General features: G+C 49.5%; 2 protein-coding genes across 2 annotated transcripts; one reads left to right on the forward strand and one right to left on the reverse strand.

The window, feature by feature from the left end:
• Positions 1-71: 71 nt before the first annotated feature.
• Positions 72-13,461, forward strand: LOC127466093 (bestrophin-1-like). The gene is made up of 10 exons (XM_051776704.1): positions 72-1,963; positions 4,207-4,366; positions 4,926-5,020; positions 5,531-5,764; positions 6,393-6,547; positions 7,524-7,601; positions 8,945-9,097; positions 9,523-9,603; positions 11,093-11,244; positions 11,587-13,461. Exons 2-10 carry the CDS (start codon positions 4,215-4,217, stop codon positions 12,764-12,766), a joined length of 2,280 nt encoding a protein of 759 aa, XP_051632664.1. The 5' UTR covers positions 72-1,963; positions 4,207-4,214; the 3' UTR covers positions 12,767-13,461.
• Positions 13,462-13,593: 132 nt separating this feature from the next.
• Positions 13,594-17,133, reverse strand: FTH1 (ferritin heavy chain 1). Its single transcript, XM_051776879.1, has 4 exons — positions 16,834-17,133; positions 15,312-15,458; positions 14,748-14,873; positions 13,594-13,930 (listed from the first exon to the last, which is right to left on the reverse strand). Exons 1-4 carry the CDS (start codon positions 16,942-16,944, stop codon positions 13,766-13,768), a joined length of 549 nt encoding a protein of 182 aa, XP_051632839.1. The 5' UTR covers positions 16,945-17,133; the 3' UTR covers positions 13,594-13,765.
• Positions 17,134-22,711: the final 5,578 nt, after the last annotated feature.

The following is a 22,711-nucleotide window of genomic DNA, read 5'->3' on the forward strand; positions in this document are numbered from 1 at the left end:
AAGGGGAAGAAGCCTGGGGGTCCTCACAAAAGCACTGAGGGTCACTGCATCCTCTTCAAACATTCCTGGCCAGCTCAAATCTCTGGGTAAATCCTGTCCTTGCAAAACAGCATCTCCTCAGATAATTCCCGCTTTATCTTTTTTTTTTTAATTACGTAAGATTCCAGGGAAGAATGCTATTTTGAGAGACATCCCTGATGCCAGCTGCCTCTGTGTCTATCTCACCACTGAAACTGGACCCACTGTCCCAAAAAACACTTATTCTCTACGAGACAGCAAGGAGGGCACCGTGCCATTCCCAGACAGTTGCTGCTAACTCAGCACGGAGAGTGGCCCTCTGGCATTCCCAAAACAGGGATTCAATTCCCACCACAGTAATTCAGTTTCTGCGTCTGTAACATTGAGAAAATGAGGATGATTCCAAGGCTGTGAGACTGAGGAGGGATATCAGACCTCCTTGCTTCCTCCTCTGCTTCTGTGCAAGGAATCTTCCTCAAGTCCTGCAAGGTCTGAGGCCACAGGGGATGTGAAAAGAGATCCAAGCAGGGCTGACATGCTGGTAGCCCTTCAGTTATTTACTTTAATATTAAATTCCACACATATTTCGTGCTGTCCCAGCAGCAGCTGTGAAACACACGAGCTGCCAGCTGAGCTGCTCTCAGAGGAGGGCAGCAGAGTCCCCCAGATGCCAGCACATCCTTCCACAAACAGCAGGACACTCTGTGGTTTGTTGTTTCATGTCCCCAGGAGCACCCAAACCACTACCAACAGCACTCTCCCCTTGTCTAGGATCAGCCACAGGAAGGATAAAACTACATTTGGGACAAATTGATCCCAACTGCTGATGTTAAACAAGTGTCAAAGACACAGGCATACAACCAGCACAAGAGAAAGTTGGTTTTTACAGGAGTCCTGGTCTCCAGCTGCTCTTACCTGCATGGGTCAGACCTGTGCTCCTTCTCCACAGCATCCCACAGCTGGGTAAATGATGGAAGACTAAATAGTGAGAAAGGATTTTCATTCAGAGCCCCGTGGAAGGGGAACATCCTAAAGACCTAACAGGGGGGATTGTTGAGGTGGTGGATGAGAAGGATGGTGGCAATTGGGAGGGATGACTTGGGAGCAGAAAAGGGACCCTGGAGAGACAGAGGGAAGGAGTTTCTGGCTTGGTGGAGATTTCAGAACAAAGGCAAGGACTGATGTTTCCCAGGATGTCATGCAGGGAAGAGCAGTGAGTCCCCAAGCACTGCTGGAAGAAGCCAGAGGAAGAGAAAGTGAACCCATGGAAAGAGTCTCGGGGAGGCAGTGGCAGAGTGGAAGTCCCCAGCATCCAAACCACAGCTGGAAGAGGTGACAAACTCATCCAGGGACAGCGAGGAGTGACAGAGAAACATCCTGTGAGAGCCAGGCAGAGCATGGACCAGGTGTTTCACCAAGCTAAGGAGCTTCCCCAGGGAAGAGAGGGCTGTGCAGCCCCCCAGGCATGACACATTTTACAGCCTTTGTGGAAAATTCCAGCCCTGCATAATCTCCTGGGGTTCCTGTAAGATTGTGACACGGAGAAAGGGACCAAACAGGAAAGAATTAGAGGAAAAATGCCTCTCTCCTGGCAGCCACCATGGCTGTGCCAGGAGTTAGCAGCAGCAGAGCAGCCAGCCCTGCCTCCCCCTCCTCCGGCCGCCTCTATAAACACGCAGGGCTTACTCAGAAGATTAGGAGGGAACAGGGCAAAAGACAACAGAGTCTCTTTTGTAATGAGGAAGGATTACGGCATCAAGTGACCGGCTGCAGCTCCCAAGTGGGTCTCAGGCTCCTTAGCACACCGTGTCGGGCAGGTTCAATCCCCCCATGAGCCAAGGGGGCACGAGGAGGCGGGCGGTGGCGTGGGCCACAAAGGACCCAGCGAGGACACGTGCGGCAGCAAACCTCCACAGCCTCCAGCACGGCAAAGGAGCCCATGACTGTGAGTATCCCATCCTCCTAAGAGCAGGCAGTTTCCTTCTGAGACCTTCCTGCCTTCCCGTAACCTCCTCTCACTTCATCCCTCTGCTCTGTCCCCTTGTTCTCCAGCTCTGTGGTACCTGCTCGTTTCTGTTTGCCGTCTCACGTGGTGGGTGATGCACCTGATGTTGCAGAATCCTGATTGCTGTGGGTTCCCACACTCTGATTAGTGGCAGTGGACCTCCAGGTGCAATGGTTAGTCCAGAGGGATGAGGCAGGTGGATGCAGGCAGTGGCAGGCAGCAGTGCTGTGCAGGGGATGGCTCTTCCTCCCCATACTGACTCCGGTGTGCCAGTGAGTCACCTCCCACCTCAACCCCAAATGGTACTTGGAGTGTGCCAGCTGCCCAGTGACATCCCTGGGCAGTCCCATGCAGGCTGGCAGGTGGGCAGGGAAGTGCCTTAACCATTCTGGGCTGGAGGGAAAAGCACTGGGAAAAAAAACCATATCCCAGGCGGGGGCAGAACTGCACAGAGGTGGGTGACATCCATTATTTACATGGACAAGAGCTGAAGTTTTCCTTCTTTGGTAAAAAGTGAATGTGTATCTGAATTACGCAACAAAGAGTCTCCCTGGGCTCTTTCAAGACCCAAAACATAGAGAAAGCAGATAGCCTTGTGTAAGCAAACCCCCCAAATTTATGGGTTTATGGGCATACGTTTCTTTTCCATAGAGCCCATGTGTGCAGTCTCTGGGGCAGTTAAAACCCACTCTTCCAAGTCCTGTGCACAGAAATCCGTATGAGAATGGCACAGAAGTGCACAAGGATTTAGTGAAATGTGCATTTGTGCAGCTGGGGACAGGGACCAGCTCTGCTCCTCCACATAACCTGTGAGAGGGGACTCAGGGACCTGAGTTACTACAGGGAAAGCCAAAGGAGGAGCAGCACCAAAAAGCCAAAACCAGGAAAAAGATGTTGTTTGGTTGAAGTAGCCAAAAAGCCCAGACTTTGCTGTTTTTCTCACAGCAGCAGCTCACTGGGACTCAAGTTGTCCCCACCTAGGTGTAAGTTTTTCACTGAGATGTTTAAATAAGGAACACGGCACAAACTTATCGACCTTCAGGTGCTGCAAGGTGTGAATTGTCCCTTGAAGTTTTGCATTGTCTCCATCATTCAGGGGAGAGCCCGAGGTGCCATAATTACTAACGTTGTTACCTCTGTTAAATAGCAATGCCTGTGTAACACCCTGGTGACATGTTAAGATTTAGAAATACCAGTAGTTTCACACTGGTTAATTATAAGCCAAGGGATCATTCACCAACCTGCCTGGCGTGGATTACTCCAGTGTTTTGGTGGGGTTTTTTGTTGGTTTTTTTGGGTTTTTTTACAAATTCAGATTTATATGAAAGTGAGTCTGATTACTAATTGATGATAAAGAAGTATTTATCCCTGTTAGACTAGAATTGCAACGGGGATGCTGCATGACTGGGAAGCATTTCAGGAGCCTGAATGCCTTTTTTTATCCAGTGTGATTTATTGTGCAACATATGGTGGAAGGAGAGGGGAGGCAGAGCTGCTGGAATTTGGGCTCTGTGAGCCTGGCCAAACTCCATCCCACAGATCTGTAACAGGGAGGGCTGTTCCACCTGGAGGACTAGGACCAGCAGAGTCCAGATATGGCCCTCACCCCAAATTTAAAGACAGCAATTCTTGTTGGGTACCTTCATCTGGATCAGTTCTAAGAAATCTCTACTTTTTGGGGTTTTTGCTTTCCTTTGGGTTGAGTTTTTTTGCCAGCAGCATTCCAGGAAGATGCTTCCCAACATTTTACAGAAACATTTGAAACAAATAGTATAACAAAAAAAATTAATGGGATAAGCAACTGTGGAGTTTGTGACCGTGACACTTAACCTTACACCGGTGTTTTGTGGGAAGGTGGTGGCACGTGGGCTCTGTCCTCTCCAGCCAACCAGCCCCACTTGAATGCTGACAATCAAGCACTAGAAATCCTGGGCTCCACCAGAAAATACATCCTCTGTCACTGTAACCAGCTCATGTGCAGCTCAAGGACAGGGGAAAGATTGCAAATTAGTTGCTTACGACCGATTTCCTCCTGGTTGTGTGTGTCACTGACTTCACCTTACCTGGCTTTGGATCTCAACTGTTTCTTGCTGTCTTTCTCTCTTTCTCCTCTATCCTTGCATCTTGCTTGGCTCCTCCTTCTGTTCAAGCTTCAACACCTCCTCCTTTTGTGTGTGCCACAGGACCTGTGATGACAGTGACATACACCAACCGTGTGGCAGACGCCCGCCTGGGCACCTTCTCCCAGCTGCTGCTCCAATGGAAAGGGAGTATCTACAAACTGCTCTACTCAGAGTTCCTGATTTTCATCTCACTCTACTTCACCATCAGCCTTATCTACAGGTGAGCACCTTACACCCTGACACCAACACAGCCTGTCCTGGAGCAGGACAGTGGAGCAACATGGGATTGGAACAGGGATGCTGGACAGACACTCATCAGCCTCTGTTTGCAGGAGGGAAGGGAAGAAGAGGAAAAAGCTGAAGGAGGAGAAAAAAAAGCTGAAAGACAAGGGAGGGAGGGCGGGGAAGGAAAGGAAGCAACTTTAAGAGGCAGGAACTCAGGGGAGAGCACAGCTTTGGACTGACGTTTTCCAGGACATTAAGTGAACTGCAGTGCACATCCAAGCTCTGTGTCAAACCCTTGGTACCACACATTGTTCTCCTGAGCGAGAAAAATAAAGGTGGTCCCTGGCATCAGGCTGCATTACTTACCACACAGTTCTCTGGCCTCTGGACTAGTCAATAGGGTATTTTGGGGATGTGGGCTGATATCCCAGGCTCACAAGGGCTGTTCACCCACAGACTCCCCATCCTTGGCTTCCCTTGCCAGACTCACCCCGGTGGGTCCAACAAGGGCCAGACTCTTCTCTGAGGCTGCTGCTTCTATTTGTCCCTTTTAGGCTGATCCTGAGTGAGAGCCAAAGGCTGATGTTTGAGAAGCTGGCACTGTACTGCAACAGCTATGCTGAGCTAATCCCTGTATCCTTTGTGCTGGGTAAGGAGCTCTGCCTGAGATCACACAGGGAGGGGAATGGGACAGCATTTCTTCTCTCTGGTTTGATAGAGATTGTAAATTTCTTTAGGAAGAAATTCTTTGTTGTTTAGGAAAAAATTCTTCCCTGTGAGGGTGGTGAGGCCCTGGCACAGGTTGCCCAGAGAAGCTGTGGCTGCCCTGTCCCTAGAAGCATTCAAGGCCAGATTGGATGGAGCTCTGGAGCAACCTGGTTTAGTGGAAGGTGTCCCTGTTCATGGAACGAGATGATCTTTAAGGTCTCTTCCAACCCAAACAATTCTGTGATTCTGTGAAACAAACCATGAAATCCAGACTCTTTTTAGCCTGAAGGTCTGAATTCCCCTCTGGTTATTCCTGCACTCATCCCTGTATGAGCACTAGAAGAAAAGAAGAGGAGAAGAGCAGAGCTTCCTACTCCCTTACGATGACTAATTTGCTCAGCTTCCTTCTCCCACTCCTCTGGGATGCCTAATTTGCTCAGCTCCCCTCCAGGTTTCTACGTGGCGCTGGTGGTGTCCCGCTGGTGGGCTCAATACGAGAGCATCCCGTGGCCTGACCGGATCATGAACCTGGTGTCCTGCAACGTGGACGGGGAGGACGAGTACGGGAGGCTCCTGCGGCGCACCCTGATGCGCTACAGCAACCTGGTCAGCGTGCTGATCCTGCGCTCCGTCAGCACCGCCGTCTACAAGCGCTTCCCCAGCATGGAGCACGTCGTGAGGGCAGGTCAGCCCTGGCACCACCGCTATTTCTGGGGCAGAGAGCCTCGGGAAAGGCCTCCTGACCTTCAGGTTGGAGGTGGGATAGTGCTGCAGTCTGCTGAGTGTCTGCAGCAGGCAACAGTTTTCCGCTGGTGGGTGGGAATTGGAGCCTCAGATCTCCAAACTTAACTGCTGGGCTCCCTGAATCCTCTTTGGGAGGATGCTCCTGAAGGTACAACGTTTCCCAGTCTGCCCAAACGGAGAGGTCTGCACCTGCTCCCATTATCTGGGTTCCCTTTGCGATCCAGAGAGAGAAACAGGCACTCTAGGGCACATGTTATGCCATTCCAAACAAATAGCTGTGGACATTAGGCAGTTGTACCCTCAGCAGTACTGTGATCTGATCAGATGTGCTGCAGACAGCCAAAGGGAAATCCCATAAATTCCACCTCTCAAACCTCTATGACTCAAAATTTTAACTATGAGACTTATCCTCCGTGTGTCTCCCAAAATTCTGAGCACCTGAGTCTTTCCCGTGGTTTTAAGGAGAGCTGAGGCCACCACCTGAGATTCAAATGTTTTCATTTTAGACCAGATCAATTCCTTTCTGCCCTTTGTGGCCATCCCTTTTCCATTTACTGTCTTCCACACAGGCCTCATGACACCAGAAGAGCACAAGAAGTTTGAGAGCTTGAATTCCCCCCACAACAAGTTTTGGATCCCATGTGTGTGGTTCTCCAATCTGGCTGTGAAGGCAAGGAATGACGGGAGGATCCGGGACAGTGTGCTGCTCCAAGGAATCCTGAATGTGAGTGACAGAGACAATAGGCAACTGTGTGAGATCCCGGGGATCCCTGGGGATGTTCATTAACTTTGGTGGAAAATGCTCCCAATGCCACACTCCTGATGGTGACAGAACAGAGCTTTCCATGGCCTACTGACATGGCAGCACTGTCACATATATTTGAGGAGAGGGCAATGCAACATCTTTCTCAAATATGGGACTGGGAGGAACCATTGGACTCACTTTTAGGTGTGGGAATGGGAGGTATCCAAGTAGCAGGTCCCTGATCAGCCTTGACACGCTCCAGGGCAGCGTACAACAGTAGCCAGTGGAGGTCTCTACAATACAGCTGGAAAGCCATAAGAAAGTAGGTATCTGGAAGAGATCAGGAGAGGTCAAAAAAATCTCCAACAATGAAGGTCCTTTAGAAAACTTAGCTATTGAAAACCCTTTGATAGTCCTGGGCAGCAGGCCACACTCCACAGGCAAGACCTGGCAACAATGCCTGCCCAGCTGCATAGAAAAAGACTCTGGAGCAGCTCATCCTTCTTGGTATTCATGTGCAGAGAAAGTCACATGGTTTCTGTTGCCTGGAGTGGGATTCATCTGCCCAGAGAGAGAGATCTCCCTCTGGCATACTTATCTATAGGCAGGAGAGAGAAATGGATACTCCTGAGACATCCTTTTGCCTCTCCTGTTGGCTGCTCATTTTGTGAGGAGATAAACTGCTAGGAAGTGAGTTAGGAAGGGGTCTTGGGCTCAGATGGAGACACCCAGGCAGCAAGGAGTTCCTCCAGGAATGTGTGAGATCCTGCTGGTGGTCTGTTGGGCTAGAGCTGGGCACCACGGGAACAGGAGTCCTGAGCCTCCCTTTCAGAGGAGGTGCAAGCAGGAGAGAATGGGCTGGAGCAGTGAGGGACAGTGGTTCCAGAGAGGCTCTGTGTCCTCAGCAAGGACATGCAAAGTTATTCTGACAGGCCATTCCTTCTCCCCACTGCAGGAGCTCAACACCCTGCGCAGCCAGTGCGGGAGGCTCTATGGGTACGACTGGATCAGCATCCCCCTGGTCTACACCCAGGTGAGAAGGGATCCCCCCACCTTCTGCTCCACCACCTGCCTGTGCACATCCCCATTTACATCCTTACCTAGAATCCTGCAATGGTTTGCATCGGAAGGGACCTTAAAGCTCATCTTTTAAAGTTCCACCCCCCTGCCATGGGCACCCTCTGAGTAAAGAATTTCTAATCTAAACCTGCCCTCTGTCAGTTTAAAACCTTTGCCCCTTGTTCTGTCACTATCTGTCCATATAAAAAGTCCCTCTCCCTCCTTTCTCTAAGTCCCTTAAGGTACTGGAAGGCCTCAGTCTCCCCAAAACCTTCTCATCTCCAGGCTGAACAACTTGTAGAAAAGGTGCTCCATACCTGCCTCACACATGGACCGTGCAGGATACTCTTGAATCTCTCATCCCCACCTACACATATCTCTTTTCCATAGGTACCTCAGCAGCACACATCCATCCCAGCCTCATCTCCCTAACTCAGACACATCCATCTCTACAGACACACCCCTGTCCAGGGGGAACTAACCCCAAATGTGCCACACAGGTACATAGAAAACACAGGGACCACAGACCCACTCCCTGCACCAGTTTGCAGGGCACACATTCCAGACAGGGAGTTCCAGGGGAGTTGTGCCACAGGTGTGAGCGAGCTCTGTGCGTGTCCTCAGCTATTTAACAGCCCAGGCAGACACTTGGGCACCAACTTGCCCCTTTGTCTCCTACAATCCAGCTACTCAGATAACACTGGTGCCCTCCACTGTGAAATAGGAGCCGCTGAAGGTTAATGGGGAACACTTTGGGAAAGTATGTTCTTGTTTTGAACCCCCTTGCTTGTATCAAGAGAGTCTCAGTTACTGTTAATTTGAAAAGGGGAAGTTTCCAGTCTCATGGTTATAGAGAAAAGCACAAAGCTCAGCACAGCCTGAGATCCAGGCAAGCAAGCAGGCAAATAGAAAAAAGGCTCAGCATGAGGAGCAGGAAGGAAGGAGCTAATAGGACTGCCAGGGTTCCCTTCCAGACTTTGAAGCAGCCTGCCAGCTTGGACTGAGCCACGAGACAGCTTTCAGTCCATCCAGGATGTCATGTGCTTCCTTTTGCAACTGCCCTGTGATACCTACACAGATCTCATTCCAGGGACAGCATGGAATGACATACAGCGCATGCAACAGCTAAAGGGAATATTTAAAGCTTTCTGCTGTGGGAATGCATCCCCCTGCAAAACAGCAGCCTGTCATAAGTGAATCCAAGGGTTTCCAAAGGCTGCAGAGCCAGAATCTGGCTTTGGAGATGTGTGGGGTGGAACTGAAGGGAGATGCTGGGAACTCACGCTCTCCTGGTGTGTCCCTTGGCATCTTTCCCAGGTGGTGACCGTGGCTGTTTACAGCTTCTTCCTGGCCTGTCTGATTGGGAGGCAGTTCCTGGATCCAGAAAAAGCATATCCTGGCCATGAACTGGATCTCTTCGTGCCTGTCTTTACATTTTTGCAGTTCTTCTTCTACGCTGGCTGGTTAAAGGTAAGTCCAGGAAAATACGTCTGGAGCTGGAATATGACTCAGCCGAGGGTTTTTCCCCATGTGAGCTCACCAGGGACCCAGCTGTGTGTTCTTTGATCTGTGCGCAACAATAGGAAGCCAAGGGGAGGCTGAAGGGATTTTCCAAGTGTGTCACCCTGGAGACCAGCTGCACCTTTCCTAAGCTTTGGTCCTCACTAGTTTGGGGAAAAGAGAGGCAGTAGGCTGCAGGAGGGCTGTTACTGTGTGTGCCAGTGTCTCCCAGCCACTGGCAAGCCTCCACTTTTAACCCTCCCCTTTTTGGGAGGAGCAGCCTTTCTAGGAATTCAAGGGACATCATGCTTGCCCCTGCCCCACAGGCCTTCTCCTTGCAGGGAAAGGGGCAGGTATGACCATGGTGACCTTTGCTGTCTGCTCTCCACATGCAGGTGGCCGAGCAACTCATCAACCCTTTTGGGGAGGACGATGATGACTTTGAAGCCAACTGGCTCATCGACAGGAACCTGCAGGTAAAGGGAAGGAAGATCCTCCCACCCTGTCAGTGCAGTCACCAAGTTCTGCAAAACCTCCCTGCCTGTGAGGGGATGGAGAGACAGTCCCTCCACAGCCACGGGGACAGCCCAGGCTCCAGAAAGGGTGTGGGGCAAGACCCGTGACAGGAAGGCCCCCGCCTGTTCTCCACACCAAGGAATTTAGGGCTTTGGGCCTATCTTTGTACACAGAGACCAACAGCAGCTTCAGTCCATGCTCTGGCACATGGCATGAATGCAGGCTGCTCATTTCAGGCCCTCATTGCCTTTGAACAACACATTATTCCTGTTTCCATCTTTACTATCCTATATCTACCTAAAACAACATCCTCTGCTTTCTTCTGTGCAACAACTCCACACCTCCAGCCCTTCATAAGACTGAGCCCATCTGTCCTAGTGAGCCTGCTGCTTTTTCTATTTCCTTCAGCATCATTTTCCTTACAATTAGTCAAATCTCTATGTGAATAAAATCTCTGTGTTGATTTGCTGGAAGGCAGGAGGGCTCTGCAGAGGGACCTGGACAAGCTGGAGAGATGGGCTGATTCCAACAGGATGAGGTTCAACAAGGTCAAGGGCCGGGTCCTGCACTTTGACCACAACAACCCCCTGCAGTGCTACAGGCTGGGCACAGAGTGGCTGGAGAGCAGCCAGGCAGGAAGGGACCTGGGAGTGCTGACTGACAGGAAGCTGAACATGAGCCAGCAGTGTGCCCAGGTGGCCAAGAAGGCCAATGGATCCTGGCCTGGATCAGGAACAGTGTGGCAGCAGGACCAGGGAGGTGATTCTTCCCCTGTACTCAGTGCTGGTGAGGCCACCCCTGGAGTGCTGTGTCCAGTTCTGGGCCCCTCAGTTCAGGAAGGACATTGAGGTGCTGGAGCAGGTTCAGAGAAGAGCAACAAGGCTGGGGAAGGGACTTGAGCACAAGTCCTATGAGGAGAGGCTGAGGGAGCTGGGGTTGTTTAGCCTGGAGAGGAGGAGGCTCAGAGGAGACCTCCTCACTCTCTACAACTCCCTGACAGGAGGTTGTAGCCAGGTGGGGGTTGGTCTCTTCTCCCAGGAACCAGCAGTAGGACAAGAGGGCTCAGTCTTAAGCTATGCCAGGGGAGGTTTAGGTTGGATATTAGGAAGAAATTCTTTACAGAGAGAGTAATCAAACATTGGAATGGGCTGCCCAGGGAGGGGGTGGATTCACCGTCCCTGGGGGCTTTTAAGATGAGACTGGATGTGGCATCGGTGGCATGGTCTGGGAACCACGGGGGGGTGGGTCAAGGGTTGAACTTGATGATCTCTGAGGTCTTTTCTGGTTGATTCTGTGATTCTATGAAAAACAACCCAAGTGACAAGAAACCACAGCAACCTCAGCCACTTGCCCCACTTCCGTGCTACACTGCTTCCTCCTGCCCTGCATCCCTTCATCTACAGAAAACAGGCTGCTCACCTTGTGTGACATTCCTGCTGTCTCCTGCAGGTCTCCCTCATGGCAGTGGATGAGATGCATCAGGATTTACCAGTCCTGGAGAAGGACCTCTACTGGAATGAGCCTGATCCCCAGCCACCCTACACAGCAGCCACTGCTGAGTACAAGCGCCCATCATTCCTTGGCTCCACTTTTGATATCAGGTCAGTGCAGGGTGTCACAACAGTCCACAGTTACACCTGGATCAGGTCTTCAGAAGGATAACACACCTGAGGAGCAAGAATGGGTAGTAATATCTTTCTCCATAGTCTGTGAAATCTTGCTCTAAGATCCCTTTAGGCTCACGCAAAGACAACAGCCAGCATCCTCCATGGAAAAGGATGACTCTGACCTCTTTCCCCCACTCACTTGTACTGTGAGCTTCCCTGCTTTGGGGGCACTAACACATTTAATGGCAGTACAGGGAGAGGTCTGCCACTGGCAGCAGTGGCAACGCAACCCCCCTCCCTTTGTGGCTCGTAACAGCCCTGCTTTGCCTTTCCTAGCATGCAGAAAGAAGAGATGGAGTTCCAGCCCCTGGAGCAGATCAAGGAGAACGAGGAAGCCAACCACTCCACACCATTACTGGGACACCTGGGCCGCCTCTTGGGTGTCCAGTCACCAAACTTCTCCAGGTCCTCCTCCCGGATGAACCTGCTGCGCAGGCGAGGAGACCCCGCATCGCCCTTCTCCCACTACACCTACCAAGACATGGGGAAGTCAGGAAGCCCTTGTGGCATCAGTCAGCCAAAGGGAGACTCCCAGGAGCAGTGGGACAGCGAAGATGGAAAACTAAGGGAGTTTGATGCCTTCATGTCAACCCCCTTCTATGAGAGACCCGGTTTCTACAGCGCCCCCCAGACACCCATCAGCTCCATCCCCATGATTTTCCCTTCCAGACGCCAAGGCCGGAAGAAACCACCTGCTCTCTCCAGCATTGCTGCCTGCTCAACTTCCCTGAGGGATGTCATCGTCAACGCCTCCCCTTCCAGGGCCAGTGATGTCTACAAGAGCCAGAGCTCCCTGGGCTCAGCTGCAAAGGAAACCTTCATCTGGCCAACAGATCGGAGCAAAGGTCCCGACTCCACAGCTATGACAGCGGAAGAGGAAAAGAACAACTCCAGGGAAGCTGCCACCACAGGAAGCCCAGGAGCACAGTCCACAGCATCCGACAGCCCAAAATTCCCCTTCCTGGCAGAGTCCCCTGACCAGGAGAAGCAGGGCAGCTACAAGAGCCTGAAGAGCTTGAAAGCTTCACACCCACCCTGGCTAACCCTGGAGAACACAGCATCAGCTCCTCCCAACTCAGAGCATTCCGGTGCCTTTCACACCCCCAGTAACAAAACCCCCGGGGGCAGCACCTCCCTCTGCTTCTCCTTCACTCCCGTGACCTCTCCAGCCCTGGAGAGGTCCCATAAGGGGAACCTGGGCCCTGACGCTCGCAGCCTGAGCTTGGAAGACGCAGCCAGCCCTCCAGACCAGCATCCAGAGGTTTCCAGGAACACGAGAGACACTGGGAATGGAAGCACTAACCCAACTCCTACGAAAGAGCCAAGAAGAGCAGAGAGTCCATCCCCTAATGACTCCGGAATCTCCCTGGCTGAGGGCGACTTCGTGGGGCTGATGGAGGTGATCATGGAGGCCAGTGAGAGCCCAGGTGAGGAGCAGATGGACCAGTACAGCTAAAGGAGACAAGGTTCCATGGGATACCTTCCTTATCCTCACACCTGGCACTCACCTGAACAGAAGGGCAGTGCTGGACATGCAGCTAGAGCCTGGCCTAGGCTAAAACCAGCACTAAGGACACACTACTCCTGGTTTTGGTACCATAGCAAGCTCAACTTCTGCTGCAACAAGAAAACCACCAAAAACCCAATTTTTAGCTAAAAGCCAAGACTGAGTGTTAAGTATTGCTGATATCTCAGCAGGCACCAGGTGCAGCCCAAAACAGGAGTATAGTTAATATGGATACTTACTTCCTCCTCACAGCAAGTAGAACTTGAGCTTACAAATCTCAGGCAGGACTTGCACTACTCCAGGGAAAGTAAGGGACTGAAGCAAGTCACATTATTACTGATGCGGACCCACAGTGCTTCTTCCAATCCTGTCTTAGCTCTTTTCCAGTACTGGGAAAGTACTGGAGTAAGGCAGGGTAAGTGTCTATACCAGCACAGGCAGCTGCAGTACCTGCCCCCACATTGCTTCCTTCCGAAGTTCCAGATCACCCCTGCCACAGATTTGAGTGCTCAGAGAAATGTGGATGGTAGCCCACACCACTCAGCTGAGCTTTACTGCCCACCCTCAGAAAATAAAAGCAAGGCTCAAGCCCAGGACCATCGTTTCATTTCCTCATTTTGGTTCCCATGCAACGGGAATTTAGAGAAACCATACAAGTTCTACTTCTGCCTTCAGCAGCAGCTGCAAGACTCCCACACCACATGACAAAATTTACCTCCCACACCCCTTCATTACAGCTGCCTTCTCTCCCTCAAAACTAAACAGGAAAAGCCAGCTGGAACCAAGTCACTTTATTGGCTGGAGGGCAGTACATAAAACACAAGAGAGAAAGGGGGTGATATTTGGTACAGAGAATGGAACTGTTTCTCTAGGTAGCTGAAGCTGCATGCACGGCTGGACATTAAGTAGGAGTCCCACTGAAACCCACAGCGTGTCTCGGGCCAGACTTCAGCTGTCATTGTCACTGTCCCCGAGGGTGTGCTTGTCGAAGAGGTACTCGGCCATGCCGTATTTTGGTGCCCCCATCTTCCGCAGGTTGGTCACATGGTCACCCAGCTCCTTGATGGCTTTCACCTGCTCATCCAGGTAATGAGTCTCAATGAAGTCACACAACTGGAAGGGAGACCAAGAGAGTTTAAATTCAGGCCCAGAAAGGAGCGGATACAGCATGACAACTTCCAAGTTGAGAGGAAGCAGTTTTTAAGTTTTGCTTCAGCAAAGCCAGAAGGAGATCAAAGTGAGGCAGGGCTTACACAGGCACACTGGCTCCAGAACCCTGCAGAGCTCAGGAAGCCTCTCCTCTTCCTCACTACAGGAAGCATTAGCCAAGTCTCTAAACAGATTTTGACTCCCCCACTACACAGCAAACTCACAACTGTGAGGATTTACACCTCTATAACAGCCCAGTTTTATTGTTTTCTTTAAAAAAGTCCCTCCAGCTTACACAGGACACTCACAAGAGTACTTGGATTCACACACATTAATCTCTTCCTGATACTAAGCAGCCTCAATCCAGCCTTGCCAAAAACTTTCATCTGTGAAGAGCCCTGTGTTTTCAGACCCTGTTCTCAAGTATCAGGGCTTGAGAAACCAGAAGTGACACCAGAATTTTGTGGCAGAAAAGCCTCATAAGATAGAACTCAACCACCTCAGAAACAAGCCTCCATAAAGCCTAATACACTTCAGAAGGAATAAAGCAAGTCTCAGCTACCATAAAAGTCCTCCTGGAAGGACAGCAATAACCTCACCAAAGGGCTAAAGGACAGGCTGACATCTGGGCCCTTCCCTCTGGAAGGGCTGCACCCCTGGTTCACCTTTTCTCACCTTTATTAACATCAAGGACACACAGCTCAGCCCTAAACCCCCACAATTAGACACATCCAGGCCCCCTCCTTGCACAGCCACATTCTCGGGCTCAGCCTCCACTTACGTGTGGGTCGTTCTTCTCAGTTGCCAATTTGTGCAGTTCTAGCAGTGACTGGTTCACGTTCTTTTCCAGGTGCAGGGCACACTCCATTGCAGTCAGGCCATTCTCCCAGTCATCACGGTCTGGCTTCTGCCAGGGGAAAGCACAGCCCATGTTTTCTCTAAGTACCCACAGATCAGTAGGGAGCAAAGCCTTTAGACCACCCTCAAAGCTTGTCTGGATCAAATTCAGACATTTAGGTAACAAACACTTGATGTGCACTCAGAACACAACTGAATGCAACCCCCCAATCCCACTTCTCAAAACAGTCCACAGAGCACTTCTGCTGTTAAATTTAATGATGATGAACCAGTTGCCTTCTTGTTCTGCCACAGGAAACCATTACCCTCTTCTTACACAAAAAGTACTTTTTCTTAGTCAATCAGCATAAATTATCAAATTACTACACGTCTCAAATGATTCTGCTTCTCCAGTGTCAGCTGCTGCTCCTTCTGGGAGAGGACCCAGAGGGAAACCCACCTCCTCCCAGCCCCCAAATGTAGTTCTGGGCCGGGAGAGCCCACTCACCTTGATATCCTGCAGGAAGATGCGCCCTCCCCTCTGGTTCTGCAGCTTCATCAGCTTCTCCGCGTGCTCCCGCTCCTCATGGGACTGATGCAGGAAGTACTTGGCAAAGTTTTTCAGAGCCACATCATCCCGGTCAAAATAGTAGGACTGAAAAATAAGGATTCACAGGCTCAGAATCCCAAGCTAAGCCTAAAGTGTGGCTTCAGATGTGTCTCCTCTCAGCCCTGCCTCAGGATGGCCCAAGTCCAATCTGAGGCCAGCAGACAGCAAGGCAGTGTGTAACAACCCTCCCCTTACTATTTTTCCAACTAAGATTAAATCTTAACCTGCATCCCTACCAAGGACATAAATGGTAGTTGTGTCCTTGGTTCAGTTCTGAAGATACAAAAAAATCCCCGATACCCCACAGATACCTGTTCTGATCACCATTCAAATGCCTTAAACTGCGGCCTTGAAAAGCCTTTTTCATGGAGAAATCTTCCCTTTGTTTGCTCGAGCTTGTTTACCATGATCACAAGTCAGGGTTATGACTTGCAACACCAGCTGAGTGGCCATTAACTTTTAGGTACTTCTGCAATAAAGCTCTCGTGCCTCCCTAGGCTTTTCAGGGATTAGACTAAAGAGTACACTTGCTACTTTTGGAGAAAAATAGCAGTATTGCATTTAAAAGACAAATCGAACTAAAATATCAGGTCAACAGCGAATACTGTTTTGAAAGCCAAAAAAAACCCCCCTCTAACAACAATTAGAAGCCATCACACAGCTTGTCTGTTCCTCAGTCAGGGCCATTAGCAGGATTCAATGGAACTTTCGCATCAACTGCCACTTATTTCCCAAACTACTACAGAATTCTCTGCCGCTAAACCAGCAGCCTGGAGGTTCAAAGCAAGACACTAGTGCTTTGTGTACCACTATCATCCACCAACGGAAGAACAAAACAGCATTAAAACTTTTACAGTAACACAGAAACAAGCCGTAAAGTGCTGGATGTACATGCCACGACATTATGGAACGCCACCGGAAAGTCTCAAGTTCCCTGCACGTCTAAAGCTGCACAGAGGTCAGAGCTGCTCCTTGCGCCAGAGCAGCTCAGCGTGGCCAAAACCGGACCCTCGTGCCAAGCGAGACAAGTAGACACAGGGCCAAGGAAATCGCGGATTCCTCCTGATTCACGGAGGAAAGAAAAACCGTGCCTGGGAGCCGAGCACGCCCGCGGGAAAGGTGCCAAGCGCCTCGCTAGGCAGGTCCTACTATCCAGCCCAGCCCCAAGGGCAGAGCCGGCCGGGAGCCGCTGAGCCGGGCTGATAACGGGGCCCACAAGGGCAACGGCCGCGGGGTCCGCGAACACCGAGATAAAGGGCCTCACCTACACACAGGGGACGGCCCACAAGGGCCCGGAGGCGCTGGGGAAGCAGGAGGAGGAGGAAGAGGAGGAGCTGCGCCCGCAGGCACCGCCCGGCACCCGCGAACCCCCCCCGCCGCGCCGGGCCCGCGTGCGGCCCGTCTACCCCTCGCCTCTCACCATGCTGAGGTACACGTAGGACGCGTAGAGCTCCAGGTTGATCTGGCGGTTGACGGCGGCCTCGCAGTCCTGGTGGTAGTTCTGGCGCACCTGGGAGGGGGGCGCTGCCATGGCTGGGTGCTCCGGTGGGTACGGCGGTGGCTGTGTGAGCGGTGGTGTTGTGGGTGTGTGGGAGGGGGCGCGGCGGGCCCGAGCGCGGCCGGTTCCGTCCAAGCACTGTTGACGCAGGAACCCGCTCCGCTCCGCCGCCGACGCGCTCTGAGGGCCGTCCGCCCCGCGGCGCACATTTTATACCGCCGCGCGCCGGGCGCACCCACCGAGGGGCGGGGCTTCTGTGCCGCGCTTCTGCTGGCCCAGCATGACTCAGCACCCGCCCAGGCCACGCCCACCGCGGGGGCGGGGTCCGCGCGCGCCGCTTCCCTCAGCCCCTCCGCCATCATGGAGTTGGTGCTGTTGGAAAAGCCCTCAGGGCGCGCCCTGCCCCCGGCCCCCAAAACACGCCCCCAAAGCGTTTCTAAATGTTTCTAAAATCCAATCTAAATCCAGAAAAATGAAAAATCAAAAAGCAAATGTTAAAAAACTGAGCCCTCTGGTAAGGAGATGGTTATTTCAGCTGCTTTTAGTGCTATCCCAGTCAGTGCCATAATTTATTTTCAATAAACACTGGGTTCTTTAGTCATTCAGTTTGCTCATTTATTTTCAATCACCACTGGACTATTTTACTTTGTGTTTTCTGTAGTTTTAAGCTGATTAAAAGTGCAACTTTGAGGGTTAGAAACATCCTGCTTAACCGAGACCATCTTTTAACATCAAACTCCCAAGATCTAGGCTTTTACCAAGCCAGCGTTCAATCCTGGCTTTTACCAAGCCAATGTTCACGCTGAAATCCATCAGAAATTTAACTTACTGGGCCTGTAAACTCAGATTACATAGTTTTTCTTCTATTTACTGTGCCTGTAAACTCAGATTAAATATTTCTTCTACGTATTGAGCCTGTAAATTCAGATTAAATAGTATTTCCTCCACGTACTGAGCCTGTAAACTCAGGTTAAATAATTTTTCCTCTAACCAGTTCTTTCTACAGCACTTTTCCAGGCAGTTCCAAACAGCCTGGAGGGAAGAGGGAGCCTCTGCCTTCCTTTGTTTCACCGTTTTCTGTCGGTTAAACATCAGAAGTAATTAAGATCTGTAAGATAACGTGGGTCATACCCATCGCTTCAGGCTGCCAGGTACACTTGAAATCTGTTCTCCTCCCGCACTAATGCTTATGTAAAAAACAACAACAACAACAACAAAAAAGTCGTAGCTGCTGGGCAGACTTGTATGACTATGTTCACACCAGAGTGTTTTCAGCTCCCTGGAACATCAAACAGACCTTTATAATTACAAAGTTTATAACAGCAATATTTCCTCTGCAGTTCGGACAGTCTGTGCCACCCGTGATTAAACGTCAGTGAGATTAGGGAAGTCTCAGATTCTGCTTTCTGGATCCACTGCGAGTTGCACAATGCACATGATGTTTGGTGACAGCAGATTTACGTGGGCAGGAGAGGAAACATGGGGTTGCACAGCCGTGTGTCATGCCTTGGTGACCAAGGTGAAGAGTTCAAAACTCTGGTTTTGCATGAGATTATGTTCAGCCGTACCCAGATCTTCCCTATCTCAAACTAGTGTTTTAATTTCAACTTTACTTCACGCTGTTTCCTCATGGTTTGGTTTAAGCCTTCTTTTATCTTGTACTGTTCTTCCTGAAGATGCATTTAATCATAAAAACCTCGGATGGTTTAGGTTGGAAGGGACTTTAAAGTCCAACCCCGTGCTGTGGACAGGGACACTTTCCACTATCCCAGGTTGCTCCAAGCCCCATCCAACCTGGCCTTGGACACTTCCAGGGATGGGGCAGCCACAGCTTCTCTGGGCAACTATACCAGGGCCTCACCACTCTCACAGCCAAGAATTTCTTCCTAAATAGTGAAGAATTTCTTCCTAAAGGACTTTACAAGCATTCTTGGGAAGAAGCCTGCTAAAAGCATCACCTTATTCGGCTGGACTTCCCATCAAGTAACATTCACATTTAGGAGGAAATTGTGCCCTGTGAGGGGAATTGTTCCCTAGCACAAGTTGCCCAAAGAAGCTGTGGCTGCCCCATCCCTGGAAGTATTCGAGGCCCAGGGCCTCTCCCATCCTTGTGTGTGGATTTTGAATTCACATCTCTCTCAGCTGCTTTGTTGGTCTGAAGTAAAGGCATATTCAGGCTGCCTACAGGCAAAATCATTGTATTGTCTGCCTACACAAGCTTCAGATTGTTGAAGACAATCTCTGTTTTCCCTTGGATAATATCCCACCAGGAACAATGGAGCAAGCTTTTCTTGTTTACAGCTTGTACATAGAGCACAGACCCTAAAATCTACCAATTTAGGGACAGTTATGCTGAGCTTTAGGTGTGCAAAAATAGGGCTTCTTTGATGAATGTCCCCATATAAACACAAAAGGTCATCAAGTCAGAGATCAAGATATACCTGAAGGAAAAGTTTCCATGACTCTTACACCCACTTTAATATAATTTATTCTGACTCTACCTATGGCCTTCTCGTGCATGACCTTCACAAATGACCACAGTGACCTTCCTGGGGGTTGAAAACAGGACTTCTAAGCAAATACTGGACAATATTTGCCCAAAGTAAATTCTGAGGCAGATTTTTGCTGATACAGTCCCTGAGCAAAAAACTTGGCATGAGACTTAGGCTTACAGTTAGACCTTCAAAAAGAGGGCTGCCTTGGTGTGATCAGAGAGAGCCAGAATGCTCAGGAATGCACAAAATTTCTTTAACATCTGTAGAAACAGTTCACCTATAGCTTTAAAATGCTTGATTTTTCCATGCTGGTTTAATTACAGATTAATAACAGATCTCAGTTAAAAATCAACAGCTGTCCCAGATGCAGTGAACAAGAAAGTGCTGAATATGCCTCAAATATTAAATCAACAAAAATACAGTAACCTTTTCTTTTTTTTTCCCCCCAAAGCTCAAAGTCCTGTAAATAAGATAAACTGCATCCAGTCAAATATTTGTTATGGAGAACCTCCATTCCACCTACGAATTTCAGTGTCATTCAGGTCCCAGACTTTCTGTAAACACAAAAGCAACTCTAAACTTGGCTCCAAGGTTGATCATGTGTGGGGAAATTTGACACTGATCTCAACTGTGAGTTTTGAAAGCTGTTTACTAAACACATCTGGGCTCCATTTGCTCTGTGAGATTAACTGCAAACTCCTTCTGTAGCTCCTTGGGCAAAACGTGGTGCAAGTTTTTCAGTTGTTTCTTTTAGGTGTCCAAATTTCTCCACGTGGGAAAGCCGGGATTTCACTGAGTTTTCCCTTGGTACTTACAGCACAGAATGCAAATGACTGGGGAACACAGAAGTGCTGGTTCCTGGAAACACTCTCCAAAGACAGAAAGACAAAGGATGTTTGAAGTTATGCTGGGAAATTTGCCTTGGAGACTGAACACGAGGCTATTCTGATTCAGGAAAAAAAAGTCCCGAAGACAGACTAAAGGATTTTGTAAACAACTAATATAATCCCTGTTTTAAACAGACAAACATTTTCTAAACTCTGTTACAGTTTTTTCTCTCTCTTGAACATTTTTGCATACAGTCTGAATGAAATGCCATAGATAACAATTCTCTACTTTGTCCACACTACTCTTGATTTTATTTTTATATATTTTTATTTATTAGTTATTTATTTTTACAAGCCTCTAAAAACACACTTAGAGTTAATAGAGTGAGGAAAAACATTGTTAATAACATGATAATTCTGTCAGCCCAGCATGGCCAGAAGCAGAATTTGGTGAATTTACTTGCATGTATCAGCCCCTTTTAAACTAATTTCAAGACCAACTTCAATATCTGTGACAGAAAAGCTCCAGTTTGGATTCCAAAAGCATCCTGTGCACCAGCTGCATGTACTGGAGCTTCCACAACAGATTTTTCCAAGCTGCAAAAGTCACAATAATTTGATGTTGACATTCCACCACAGGCCACGATCCACAACATTTACTACACTGTCATGGTCCTCCTGCAGGGCCATCCACTTTATTTCCCTCTCAGATTTACCAAGTGTTAAAAACCAGGGGGTGGGTATCATTCCTGTTCTCTATTTCTGTTTATTTAACTTACTCTAAAACTGGAAAAAAATTGCAAATAGAACCACCCATCTAAAGTCAACAACCACAGGGAAATTTCTCAATATACCAAAGGATCACCTCCTTCCTACCATGAATTCCCCTGGAAAACACTGGGGAGTATCCAAGCCCTCATGAATGATCAGGCAGCTTTCATTCTGAGTAGGATACACAGGCAAAATGTTGTTTTTTAAAGATGAGGTTTCATCTGGGAATCAAAAGGAGGTGTCTGTCCTCCCTGTCCCTCATGCTGCCACCTTGTTTTCCACAAAAACTGGATTTGTTACCCTCCACAGAGACACTGATTCTTTATTTCGGACCACAGTTTGCACCTCAGGCCTCAGTTAATTTTGTGAGGATGTTCCTTAGGCACAGTTTGTGTAGCATCTTGAACAGATATTACAAAGCCTTCCAGAGAAGGTGGTGGCTGCTTTTATATTCAGCCACCCAGAAAAGGGGCTGGCAGGCAAATGCTTTCAAGCATGATGAGAAGAAACAAGCTTTTACAGGGAACTGGCGGTTAAAAACCGGCTTAAAGAACATGCAGCAGCCCGATAAAGCACCACAAAAAACAAGCAGTGGCCCATGTCATGATCTCTGTCAGGCAGGATGGGCGGGGGGAGCACCTCCAAACTGCTGCTGCTGCTCAGCAGGTCTCTCCAGGAACTCATTTCATGGATTATTTTAGAGGAAGTGAAGAGATTAAATCGATGTAGTGGCTTAGAAAAATTGGAGGGATGTTGTCTACAAGAGGTGAGAAAGCAGGGAGAGTTTTCTGGGAGCCTGTGGGAAAAGCAGGTTCCTGTTGTGCTGTGAAGAGACACTGAAAACACCCATGTGGTTCATGCAGCTGAGATGGAGCCACAACTCCACAGCTTTCCTGCTAGGTATAATTTCCTCCTAAGTCACATCCCAGACCTTGGCATCAAGGTAAAAAATATTTAAAAGCAGTTCAAGGGGCTTGAGTTGGACCTGCTCCTGCGTGTGTGACCTGTGGAGCAGGCAGATAGTGTTGAAAAGTAGAGTATTGTCCCTGAAAAGTCAGCTCTGAATGAGCTGGACACAGCTCCTTCCACAAGCCAGCAGCAGCTGGGTGGGGAGGAGACCCACTGGTGCTTTCCCTGCCTACTGAATAAACTGGGAAGAACCTGGTTCTCTGTTTTTAAACTTATTCCACCAGCATCTGGGGGGGGGGGGAAGGAAAGCCATAAAATTAGGAGAGAGAAATAAAACAGGAAAAAATAAGTCTCTATAAGAGCAAGGCCTGACCACGATAGTAATAAATAGGTTGGATTAAGTCGTTGTCTTTAACTTTGCAGATGTTGGGCCAAGCCCACAGATATCAGCATTCCAGCAGCCAATAAAACAGTGACAGAGCAGGCCCCCTGCTCCATCAGGGCAAGGAGATAACAGGGAAGGGCAGCCACAGGAACATATGGACTCCTCAGCAATCACATCTGGCTGTTTCAGACTGGGCAGAACCATTAACTTCAGGCAGAGCACCAGCTCTTAAACCTTGGCCACCAGGTCTTGCTGACCTGGGGTCGTGGCCAGAATGCTGGGAAGATGCTCCCACTAAAATTATCATTTTTATGTGGTAGCAAAGCTCTCAGACTGCCCTTGGACAGCAGCCACCTTAATTTCAGGTTTAAGGCAGCCAGAGGAATGCTCTGCCTGGTCTAAGGAATCAGTTC

The sequence above is a fragment of the Manacus candei genome, unplaced genomic scaffold, assembly GCF_025592945.1.
Source record: "Manacus candei isolate 608988 ecotype Guabito, Panama unplaced genomic scaffold, ASM2559294v1 h1tg000009l, whole genome shotgun sequence".
Lineage (NCBI taxonomy): Eukaryota > Metazoa > Chordata > Aves > Passeriformes > Pipridae > Manacus > Manacus candei.

Coding starts and splice junctions, on each gene's coding strand:
- LOC127466093 (XM_051776704.1), top strand. CDS start 4,215: ATGACAGTGACATACACCAACCGTGTGGCAGACGCCCGCCTGGGCACC. Junction 5,765..6,392: donor GGAGCACGTCGTGAGGGCAG/GTCAGCCCTGGC, acceptor TCTTCCACACAG/GCCTCATGACACCAGAAGAG. Junction 7,602..8,944: donor TCCCCCTGGTCTACACCCAG/GTGAGAAGGGAT, acceptor CATCTTTCCCAG/GTGGTGACCGTGGCTGTTTA.
- FTH1 (XM_051776879.1), bottom strand. CDS start 16,944: ATGGCAGCGCCCCCCTCCCAGGTGCGCCAGAACTACCACCAGGACTGC. Junction 14,874..15,311: donor TCTTCCTGCAGGATATCAAG/GTGAGTGGGCTC, acceptor TTCCCCTGGCAG/AAGCCAGACCGTGATGACTG. Junction 13,931..14,747: donor CTGAGAAGAACGACCCACAC/GTAAGTGGAGGC, acceptor TCTCCCTTCCAG/TTGTGTGACTTCATTGAGAC.